Source organism: Haliotis cracherodii, unplaced genomic scaffold (genome assembly GCF_022045235.1).
Source record: "Haliotis cracherodii isolate W230 unplaced genomic scaffold, xgHalCrac1.p SCAF_5, whole genome shotgun sequence".
Classification (NCBI taxonomy): domain Eukaryota; kingdom Metazoa; phylum Mollusca; class Gastropoda; order Lepetellida; family Haliotidae; genus Haliotis; species Haliotis cracherodii.
In genome coordinates, this window is record NW_027266308.1 from 53,486,679 (window position 1) to 53,499,374 (window position 12,696).

At 40.3% G+C, this 12,696-nt stretch overlaps 1 protein-coding gene across 1 annotated transcript in view; it reads left to right on the top strand.

Moving 5' to 3' along the window:
* LOC139442891 (thioredoxin domain-containing protein 16-like) overlaps window positions 1-12,696 on the top strand; it is a 41,738-nt gene that overhangs the window by 5,112 nt on the left and 23,930 nt on the right. Inside the window, exons 2-5 of the mRNA XM_071223799.1 lie at window positions 2,613-2,695; window positions 4,136-4,215; window positions 6,871-6,945; window positions 7,353-7,474. Coding sequence (XP_071079900.1) covers window positions 2,613-2,695; window positions 4,136-4,215; window positions 6,871-6,945; window positions 7,353-7,474 — 360 coding nt within the window. The remainder of the gene's footprint in view (window positions 1-2,612; window positions 2,696-4,135; window positions 4,216-6,870; window positions 6,946-7,352; window positions 7,475-12,696) is intronic.

Consider the following 12,696-nt stretch of genomic DNA (forward strand, 5'->3'; position numbering starts at 1 on the left):
CAGGAGCAAATCTGCATCATGTCTGGAGCAGGTGCAAATGTAAATGTGAATTTGCACTGTGTGTATACGATCGTATGTTGCAATGTGAACGTTTATGTTATGGTAAGAGGATGATCTAATTAATATATGTTCTTTTGCCAACACCAAACAGTCAACAGTTGCCAACTTTTATGTGTATATACAGAGTTGAGTGGACAGTGTTTTCTTTTGGTTTCAACATGTTCATGTGTACAAATTAAATCAAACACATGTTGTTTCATGCGAAAATTTTCGGTGAAGTAACTCTCTTCTCTGTCAGCTTTGATTGGAAGACAACCTGTTTTGCATTGAAAGTCGTGAACAGACTGACGAATATGTGTGCCTTACACAATTTACATACTTTATCTACACCTAAGTTAATTTTCCGGTGAACACATAGTAAATCTACATATACACATGTATGTATAGTTACACATCTCCAAAATTACTTACGTTAGTAAATGTTGTGGATGTGAACGGGGTGTAAAAGCGATATGTGGTCATTTTGGGCTCCATTCTGCTCCATTTAGCAATTCATATTTGGAAATGACCTGGGTGAGTCCTGGGGTTACTGGGGGGTCAGGTTATAGATATGATGAATATAGAGGCCCCATCCTCACAGAGAATGCAGAGTGACCACTGAACCATCAACAAATAATCTACATATATTTTTGGTGAAGCCTTATGCTCAGTTTCTGAATTGTGTATTCCTTGTTTTACATGAAGCAATACTTAGTGGAGAATAGGGCTGAGATGAGTATCCCAGGGAACGGAACCTCTATTATATGACCCTACCTGGGTACCCGCTGTAGCTCTCAAATGTTGGGAACAAAATGTCCAATTGGGAATTATTACTGGCAAAAAGTATTTTGATACACGTCTAAAACAATCTGGTCATGCATACACTGAATTTTTATCTTTACCCAAGCATGCATGTTCAGAAAGAAATGTGAACGTTAGTACTTGTAGTGTAACCATGGAGTTACGGTGAATTTTTGTCATTACACAATTTGTCACATGACTAACCACATGTCCGGGTAGTCCTGTGGGTGCCGGGGTCGTGCTGAGTACCCACCCGACCAGGGTACCCGAGGTACCCGTCCCATCCCTGGTGCAAAAATTTAGATGAGGTGGGATGAAATGGGGTTTAGCAAGAGGTACCAACTTTTAACATCTTTTGGTATGGGCAATATGTGTCCCTGTTCCTATGTCCCTGAATAATATGCATTTAATTTAAAACAGACATGCAGACACTGTTAAGGTGACTTTTATTTTCGGTGATAAATACTCACTCATTCAGTATATTGTGTGGTGAATCTTTAGATCTTCAGACTGATGTGAATACTCAGAGATCATGTTACCTTTTACCTGAAGAGATGATGGGTCATATATCATTGTCAGTGACGGAGGAGCAGGGTCACCTCCTGGTCAGTGACTTCAGGGAAAGGGGTACATGCTAGGCCTGGGACTCGGGTACTCGAGTCTGGTGGGCACTGAGTTGTACCCAGGTACACACAGGACTAACCGGACCCTTGGTTAGTCATGTGATATATTTTTTTATGACGTTAACAATAGAATTTCTTGGTTACACTTTTTAAGTACAAGTCGCTAATGTTCACATTTCTTTCTGACTGTGCACACATTCCTTCTGATTTTTATATGTTTGAGTAAAGACAAAGCTTCAGTCAACTCTAGTATATGCATGATCAGATCGTTTTATACTATATATAAATATGTTTTGCCAGGGCTCCAGTAAAATAACTTCCCATTTGAACATTTTGTACCTTTTGTAACTTGAGACCTAGAGTGGGTACCCGGGTAGGGTCGAGTAATAGGAGGTCGGGTACCCGGGTAGTAAATTTAGACTCGTCCCAGCCTTAGTACATGATGTGTCAATTTAATGTGCATGCGCATGCGAGCGCGCGTGCATGAGCCACTTTCGTTGACATTATTGTTAGAATCCTATAAAGAATCCTGATCTGCAGAAGTGGGAATAGGGTGCTACAGCTGTGAAAGAGATGAGAATGGGATGAGGGTGATTGTTTTATGAAATATGACTTACAAGGGTACAATGTAGTGATGTTATAGTTTCTGAATATTCCTGTTGTAAGAAGGGAACTATATTCAATAATCATTCAACATAATTTTCTGCTGAATGAATCCAGGATGCAATACTTCATATCAGTGATAAAAAAATAATTCACTGAAGTAATGAATGTCTACATACATGATATATGGCCATAAGTGCAGCAGACGTTTCTGCAAGACTTAGTGGCTAATGAGCCTTCAGTGTTAATATATAGAATCTAAACTTGATAAATCTGCAGAAGGATCAGGATTTGAATCCACAGTTATATTTAAAAGTTTGTCGCCATACCCATGCTCGTGGGTTTGTAAGTTTACCATGTCTAAGAGTAAGACCTGCATTTCCTCCCACATCAAGTTGACATGCCGTGATATAACTGAAACACAGTTCAAAGTGGCATTAAACCAAATTCACACACTTATTCACTAAAGCTGCAGGTGTTATCCTTTCATGCAGACCATCGAGCATGTTTGTGTGCTAGTTGTCAGTGCCTGTCTGTGTGTTTCAGAACTGCCACGGTTACGCGCCTTCTTCAAGGAGCTGGACAAGTCGGCCGAGTACCTGGACATCTATGGCACCAAGACTGGCATTGTAAGTAACATGGTGAACACTCACTACTTGAATGATAAGTATGTTGTATTGTAATCTTGGTCATTACAGCTGTTTACCCGTGAAGATCGGGGTTAGAATAGGTCTTCAGCAACCCACGATTGCCGTAAAAGGCGTCTATGCTTGTCGTAAGAGGGGACTAGCGGGATCGGGTGGTCAGGCTCGCTGAATTGGTTGATGCCTGTCATCGTCACCAGTTGCATTGATCAATGCTCATGATATCAATCGCTGGATTGTTTGGTCCAGACCGCCATCATTTTGCTGGAATATGCTGAGTCAACATTAAACAACAAACAAACAAACACTGGAGATGTAACAATTCACCAATCCCTGGGATGTCATTGATACTTAGGTACAGATGATACTGGAATTGTTTCCGAGATCATGGTACGCTAAAATAAAACCAGAACTGATAGAATTACCTCCCATAACGGCGGAAGTAGCACAGTGCCACCTATAAGCATGGTGGAACAGGCAGATGTGGTGGTAATAATCTTCAATTTTGGCAAATAGAGAAAAAGGTTGTGAAATGTATGAAGCCAAAGGTTTTATAGTTTCAGGGTTCAGTGATTTCATAATTTCTTACTATTTCTTGTGGTGTATTGTGATACCAGTAGTATCGTCAGTCAGTATCTTGGTACATATCGTATCACAAGGTCTCAGGTGATATCCAGCACTGATGTTCAATGTACATATATAGTGAGTGAGTGAGTGTGTTTGGTTTTTACGCCGCTTTTAGCAATATTCCAGCAATATCACGGCAGGGGACACCAGAAATGGGCTTCACACATTGTACCCATGTCGGGATTCTGACCCGGGTCTTCAGCGTGATGAGCGAACGCTTTAACCACAAGGCTACCCGACATATATAGAACATAGAGGTGTGATTGTTTTACAGTTCACAATTTTTACCTTTCCATAGCAACAATGTTGCCTTGGTTTTGAGTAGCCTACCCAAGCTTCAGGAATTGCTTGTATTTGTAGCTGGACTGTAGCAGCGATGCTGTCTTGGTTGTGAGTAGCCTACCCAGACTTCAGGAATTGCTTGTATTTGTAGCTGGACTGTAGCATCGATGCTGCCTTGGTTATGAGTAGCCTACCCAAGCTTCAGGAATTGCTTGTATTTGTAGCTGGACTGTAGCAGCGATGCTGCCTTGGTTGTGAGTAGCCTACCCAGGCTTCAGGAATTGCTTGTATTTGTAGCTGGACTGTAGCAGCGATGCTGCCTTGGTTGTGAGTAGCCTACCCAGGCTTCAGGAATTGCTTGTATTTGTAGCTGGACTGTAGCAGCGATGCTGCCTTGGTTGTGAGTAGCCTACCCAGGCTTCAGGAATTGCTTGTTTTTGTAGCTGGACTGTAGCAGCGATGCTGCCTTGGTTATGAGTAGCCTACCCAGGCTTCAGGAATTGCTTGTTTTTGTAGCTGGACTGTAGCAGCGATGCCGCCAGCACGGTGGAGGAGTGTAAGACAGCCAGAGTCGAGTACAACGTCTACAGCTACAGGTCAGCACTGATGAATATGTCAATGTATTCCTTTACTACACACTTGGCAGTAATTGCTATTTTTAAAGTATTTATATGTTGTACCTCAATAGCTAATACTGCCATGTGTGTTTTGTTGTTACCATGGTTATAAGCATGTGTGACCTTAGGAAATGAACCTAGATTATATGGGTGTCAATCTGTCATATTGGCCAAAAAACTAACAAGACTGCAGAAGTGCCGACATTCAACTGGACAGAAGTCTGTGGTTTGGGGGACATCTGATAATACACCTGTCACAGTTGATTGACAATGAGTTAGATCGAGACAATGGTGGACATACACAATGTGTGTGGAAAATCTGGTTCACCGTCGACATCACTGCATTTACATTCTAGGAAGGGATCATTAACTGATCTGGGCAATATTTCAGACAATTCTGTTAAAAAGGTAAGTGAACAAGTAATTGACTTTGCAACTCTTCAAGCAAAGTAAGGATAAAAATTTATGGATGAACAACTTCTTTATTACAATTAAGAGCAACGTTTCGGTGTAGGTTCTAACACTGTTATCAAGCAAGTGAAGGGCTTCACTTACCGTTATCAAGCAAGACCTCACCACTGCAATGAAAGAGTTTGGTGTTGGTGTAAAATTTGATTATGACATTGTATGTATCCTTGCGTATACAGATGATATAGCACTACTTGCACAGACAGGTGGATCTAAGTCTCATGCTTGATGTTTTAAAAAGCTGGTATGGTAAGCATCAGATGACTGTCAACCCCGAAAAATTTAAAGTCATATACTTTAGAAACCCTTCAATACAGCAAACAGATTTCCACTTTGAGCTTGATGGTTGTGACCTGGAGGTGACAGATAGCTATTTATCATCCAAAACTGGCCCCCAACTGGGTGAGATCAAGCGATATCTATTCTGTAATGAAATTGCATCATAATGCTTTGCAGACCATCGTGACGTCATAAGTTACCATGACGTCACAATCAAATGACATCACCAATGGCTGTGCTACTGAAACTGTTAGCAGTAGTTTTTGCACTTTAGACACTGCTTATAACTTTCTACAAGCTGAAAAAGTTGGATTAATGATGTTGGATGATAAATAAAATTTCACCCTCATGTCTTTTGATATCAAATATATCAACGCTCGTTGAAAAAAGTGGAAAAAAATCCTCGGCAAGCCTCGGAGTTTTCCCACTTTTATCAACTCATGTTGATATATTTGATATCTAAAGACACTCAGGTGAGATTCTCTATAAGTACCCCGGACTCCTTACAGAACATCTAGACTACAGCTTCATGGCTTATGCAGCTACCAAGTGTGCTGGACGATCGCTAGGCCTTCTGATATCCAAGTTCAAGTCACTGGGAGAAATGAAATACAGGACATACACAAAACTTTATGACTAGATGGTGTAGTCTGTGTTAGATTATGGAGCAGCTGTCTGGGGATGTTGTGAACAGTCCACGGTAAACTCGATTGTCAACAGAGAATTCTGTGTGTTGGCACTTCATTTATTATACACTTTATCTTCTTACAATCTTAGTCTATTTTCTATGTTGGTTATGTGCGAATACATTTTTGAAATATTATCTGTGTCTTATTTTATGTGTATACATATCTGATTGTTCCTCCTGTAGGAGTGGCTGGAGTATGTTTCACTTTTGTCTGTATTCTTTCATATTGTACGTAGGCCGATTTATGAGACATAAATAAACTGTCTGTCCGTCATATTGGCCTTTGGCAGGCTGTAGTCCGAGACAGTGCTGAACACACCATATTGGCATAGCATATTGGTAGCATGGATGGCCGAGCTGCCTAAGGCAATGCAAGTCTCAGCCCTTTGGCATGACACAAACCAATGATTCCCAGATTTGCTTGTTTGTTTTCTCCAACTCGATAAACTGCGTCGATCATGACACACCATAATACAACTGAAATACTGTTCAAAGCAACATTTGCCCCTACTCACTCAAACCTGTGGTCAAACTCAAACCCTCTAGCCCCACTGTATGGTACTGGTGTATTTAGGACTTTTATCACTTGCGTTTGCTCAAATATTGTCAGGATATACAAGTTTCCAGATATCTGAATCCTGTGTAAACTTGACCAGAGTTAGCTCTCCTATCAAATTCTACAAAGGCATAAGAAAGTGTGTATTATGCACTGTTGGCAACTGAAATTCACTTTCCAGGGGACAAAAAAGCCTTTTATGTAGTATTTATTTCATTTGACATGTTGGGTGGTCGGATAGCCTAGTGGTTAAAGTTTCACTCGTCAATGACCTGGGTTCAATTCCTGACATGGGTACAATGTGTGAAGCTCATTTCTTGTGTCCCCCGGCGTGATATTGCTGGAATATTGCTAAAAGAGGCATAAAACCAACTCACTCACCCTATACCAACCCACTCACTCACTCACTCACTCACTCACTCACTCACTCACTCACTCGCTCACTCGCTCACTCGCTCACTCACTCACTCACTCGACATGTTTAATGGTCAAATATCATCCGGTAGTCAAGGTTTCCGGGTAACAGGTCCGGATAAGCGGGATTCAACTGTGAGGCTACAATTACCTTGTGGAATGAGAGCCAGATGAGCATTGTCCCAAACTTGAATGATGTGTGTTGATGTTCCTTGTTGTGATATTTCAGAGATGGCAACAGTCTGCTCACACTGGAGCTGGAGACCATGTTTGATGTCAACTCCATCATGTCCAACATACTCCAGTAAGTAGCTTGATGGCCAAGCTTGGCTGAGATTGTTTGGATAATCAGTGCCACTCACGATAGCTGTGGCTTCTGTGTGGCTTGTGGACAAGCATTGTAGCATCTACCAAAGTTGCCCTGTTGTAGTAAATTGTATGAATGTTCACAATTCACTGTGCCAATTATTCTATACCAGAATGGACAAACCCATGATATATTTTCTGTAAAAAACTTGTTACCGGGGCGGTATTTGAAAAAAAACCTGGACATTCATGACCTTGATGACTGAGGTCATGCGTAGGTGTATCCAAAATCAACACTGCTGTCTTGAATGTGACATGTTCCTTGATGTGAATACATGTACTATATGACTCAGAGCTGTCATGCTTGACTGCACAGGTAATGTCCACATTGTTGCTTCCTACCAGGCTTATCTTGCTGCACGAGGTACCCATCGTCCAGAGTCGGTCAGACCGGCAACAGATTGAGCTGAAACAAAGGGGCAAATCTGATGTCATCTTCTCCTTCCACAAAGCCATTGGCACCTATGGTGAGTGACAGTGTTGTGTGTTTCATATACGTTCATAGGGTGTTTCATCCTGATTGAATCCGTGAAGATCCGGGGTAGAATAGGTCTTCAGTAACCCATGCTTGCTGTAAAAGGCGACTATGTTTGTCATTAGAGGCAACTCACGGAATCGGGTGGTCAGGCTAGCTGACCTGGTTGATGCATGCCATCGTATCCCAATTGCATGGATCATGATGTCAATCACTGGATTGTCTGACCCAGCCTCGATTATTTACTGTCATATGGCTAGAATATTCTGAGTGTGGCATGAAACAAAAAACAAACAAACAAACAAATCATCCTGATTCAAGGTCACTGGTACTGACGGTACGAGTATTTAGATTAGTCATCATATTCTTCATCCAGGCCATTGGTACCAATGGTTCCAATATACAGTTTGATCATCATGTTTTTCAAGAAGGCCAAATGGTATTCATGGGGAGTGACAGAAAATGTTGTGTACTTGACATAGTTAAATAGTTCATTATTTTAGCATTCCACAAGGTTATTTGTACCATTGGTAAGACCTTTCTGATATGGTGTTATATCCTCCCTTCAGAAGGCCTTCGGTACCAATGGTAAAACTTTTCTGATATGTTGTTATATCCTCCTTTCAGAAGGCCTTTGGTACCAATGGTAAGACCTTTCTGATATGGTGTTATATCCTCCCTTCAGAAGGCCTTTGGTACCAATGGTAAAACTTTTCTGATCTGGTGTTATATCCTCCTTTCAGAAGGCCTTTGGTACCAATGGTAAAACCTTTCTGATATGGTGTTATATCCTCCTTTCAGAAGGCCTTTGGTACCAATGGTAAGACCTTTCTGATATGGTGTTATATCCTCCTTTCAGAAGGCCTTTGGTACCAATGGTAAGAACTTTCTGATCTGGTGTTATATCCTCCTTTCAGAAGGCCTTTGGTACCAATGGTATGAGCTTTCTGATATGGTGTTATATCCTCCTTTCAGAAGGCCTTTGGTACCAGTGGTATGAGCTTTCTGATATGGTGTAATATTCTCCTTTCAGGGGGCCTTTGGTTCCAATGGTAAGGCCTTTCTGATATGGTGTTATATCCTCCTCCCACTAGGCCACTGATACCAATCATAAGCGCTTTCTCATATGGTGATATATCCTCACCATATAAGTGCAATAATCTTGGACATGAGGTTAAACCCCATTTCACCTCACCTCACCTCACCATCGATGAGGACCACCTCCTTGGTCTAGTGGTAGAGCGTCCGCCTGGAGAGCGGAAGGTACGGGGTTTGATCCCCAGCCGCGTAATACTCAAAGATGGTACTTAATGTTACCCTGTCTGGCGCTCGGCATAAAGGGGATAAAACAAGGACTGGTCGGCTCGGAGTCAGTATACTGTGTCTGAGTGGGGTATTCATGTTAAACTGCGGCATGGTATCTCAGTGAGCTAGCACTATAAATCGGCATTAGTCCAGACTAGTACAAGCAGCCACACACACACGTGCATGCATGTCGCTATATAAATGCAATAATTTTGGACGCAACGTTAAACCCAATTTCACCTCACATCACCTCACCACTGATTTCATTGCCACATAAGAACTGTAACAGAAAGTACAGACTATCTTAAAAATCATGACAGAGTCATCAGAGATCTGAGCGTGCCTTGTTTATGCATCTACATTTCATCTTTGATAGGGTTATGAGATCAGGGTACAACCCTGGTACAACCAAATTTTTAATGGTGCAACTGGGTTTTCATGTCAGCAAGCACCTGGTACAAGTTAAATGAAGTTCCTTTAATCAAGCCCTGTTATTAGGAGCTCTTCTCTTGCAAATATGTTTGATAGCCATCTTATTCTTGAAATGGGAATTATGTTTCACATATGAAGGACATTTTTCATAAAAATAATTTCTTGATTTACATGATATAAGAATAGTTTATTATTTTTCTTGTTGCTCCCTAGATATGCTTGTAAGTGTGTCCAAATAGTCACATGTTAAAATAAATTATTTAAAACATTGGTTTCTCTGTCAAGCAGCTCTGTATATTATTTGTAGACTGGGATCTCTGTCAACAAAGTCACCTTGCTTAATCATTATGAATTTATAATTAGAACTATTTATGATTTGGGGAAAATTGAACAGTATGAACATTATCTGTAGATTGATCATTTCATCAGAAGGAGCAAGTGCTAAAGTATGGATTGTCGTGTTACAGCAATTATAGTATGATATATTTGTGTCAATTAAGAGAACCACCAATCACTGTGAGAGAGACATCCGTAGCCGGAAACCAGACTATTTCAGGTAGTGTGGAGCCAGTGTTCCAAATGAGAGAAATCAATAAAAGACAGCAGTGAACCACCTGGACGCCACGCTGGAACAGCTTGCTGCCTAACACCATTAGTTGGCTCCAGCATAGAGCAATGATGAAACATGACGCCCACTTGGAATTCTCTGTTGTTACGAAAGAAACATTTTTTCTCTTGTTATTGGACTGGTGACCATGATGAAGGAAATATAATGCTACTTGTGATTGTTCGGTTTCAGTAGTCAACCGGAATTGAGACAGCTATGAATTTTTTTATTTCACAATACTTTTTTCCCTTCTATAAAAATCCCTTTATTTCTAATGATTATTTTGTAATGCTAGTTTTATCATCTGGATTGGTTTTAATCTAATTAAGTGCAGATATTCAACAGTTGTGCTACAAGAGTCAAACGGAACTATCCTTTGTCTGATATTTGAAGTGATAAAATCAATACAAAGCTAATTGGTGATTGTTTTGTTGTTAATAGCCTGGGGTAGACACCATATTGGAATAATGTGTGTCCTGATACACAGTTCACTATGATGATCATGAGGATTAGGGATTATACGTGTATGGTTTAAATATTTGTAGGTAAAGTGTAGTTTGTTGATTCAAGAAAACAGCTCCCTAGTAGTAGAGCGTAACAGAAATTTGGGTTAAAAAATGTTGTTGATTGTTGTTTAAGTACACAAAAGTGAGCAGTATACAACATTGGATTAGTTCTGAGGTCTTAAAAGTTCAGGTACAGTTGACCACTCTCGTACACTGACACGGGACCAACATTCAACTATTGGTAGGTTGTCAGTGTCACATGGCTGTCTTTCATTGAGTGAAACAAATATTGAAAATCTGAAAAGTTTTGTGAGCAGGAAAGTAATGCGGAAACTGCGAGTGACACATCATGTCGCAGTAAATCAACAACAAACAAAAGATGTAAGGAAGCATATTTCTGGAATTAACGTCAAGACGTTTTCAAACCAGCCAGTACATGATTAATGCATAATCCCAAAGAATAAATATAATAAGTTTTTGTTTTTTTCAACAATCCAGATTTGATTAATTTAGGACAGGAGGTATGAAAAGTTTGAGGTAATTTATGATGGCCTGATTTTTGGGTTACACTTGTTGCAAATCAGAATGGACTTCTGCTTCACCCACACCCGGCATACACCCACTGTAACATACGGAGGCCCCAGAAGCGTTATCTCTCGCATCAGGAAGCTTGGTGTGAGGCAGCACCATATGGGTTGATAGTCATAATAGGATGTAGCTGGTGCCATCATGTTGGAACCATGTGTTTGATTCACCTTATACATCTGGAGTGAGTGAGTGAGTGAGTATGGTGTTACGCCGCTTTTAACAATATTCCAGCAATATCACGGCGGGGGAAATGGGCTTCACTACATCTGGAGAAATTCTATTTTTTTATTTCTACTCCAGAGGAAACCTTACTTCACTGGTCACCAAAGTTGTAGCTTGTCATCTGCTTGAACTAGATGAAAAAATGATATGTTTACATTTTCGGTCAGTTTTATTCAGTTCCAGTTTGTAGTTTAATTGAAGCATTGAGGTCTGATCGATTGAATTTCAATTTCATTCTAAGAAATCTGACATTGGCTTATGTTATGATTTTTGTGGGTTTTAAGCTTGTTAAACATTAGATATCCTTTGACAGTATTGTCAACATAATCTGAAATTTGGCTCTTTCAATTTTCCACAAGCTCCATATCTTTCATATTGATTCCCTATAAAACATTGTGGCCCTTCAGAAAAGCACCAACTTTGAGACCTGCTATAAAGGCTTGAAAACAAAACAAAAAGCAACCCAAAAACAATAGCAATAAACAAAACAGGATGGAATGTGATACAAAACAATGTTACAGTGCAAGAGACTTTAGACAATCAGCAGGGCAGTTACCATGGTTACCTCAAGAGCATCACAGGAACTGCAAAATGGGAAATGTGATTTTGTAGAATCCTAGCAGACAAACTTAGCGGACTTGAACCTCAGCAGACAAAACACGATATAAAAAAAGTGTTAATACTACTAGCGATGTAAGCAATTAAATGTAACCAAAAGAACACCAGACACCAGAATGTGAACTGACGACACAGGGCTGACCAACGCATCACTATCATTTGCATTAATTAATAATCTTAATCAAGGAATAAGATGAAGAAATGTACTTCTAGTTCTGTCTTAGTCACACATCCTCACAAACATGGCCTAACACATTCCAGCTAGTGATTCTCTTTAAGGGCTGTGCAGGTGTTTGGAAGTTCAGTTTTTGGACATTAAAATTAGAAGATACATTCTATTAAGTGTTGTTCATAAGATGTTCTGAATAGAGTGTGAGATCAAAGCTGAGATCCATTCAACCATATCTTATGTACATGTATTCGATTCATAGGCTATAGGGCTGGGACGGGTAACTCGGGTACTCAGGTCGGGTGGGTCCTGAGTAGGACCCGGGTACCTACGTGTCTAACCGGACCCGTGGTTAGTCACGTGACATACTGTTTAATGACATTAACAATAAAACTCAATGGTTTCCGGTACACTACAAGTATAGCTAATGTTCACATTTCTTTCTCACTATGCAGGCATGCGTTCTGACTTTTATATGTTTGAGTAAGGATAAAGCGTCTGTCAACTGCAGTGTATACATGATGAGATAGTTTATATACGTGTATCAAAATAGTTTTTGCCAGGGCTGTGGTAAACGTAGATGAAAGTAAAATTTTCACTAAATAGTTAGAAGGCAGTTGTATACCCCTTGTACACTGTGTTTTCTATAAATATTGTAATATTGACAAGGGGGTGGAGGGGGATGGCAATCATGACCAACTCATGTTATTCCGGGACAAGCCGAAGAGCAACTAGTGACTGTCTCGTAGCCATTTAACAACTGGGTT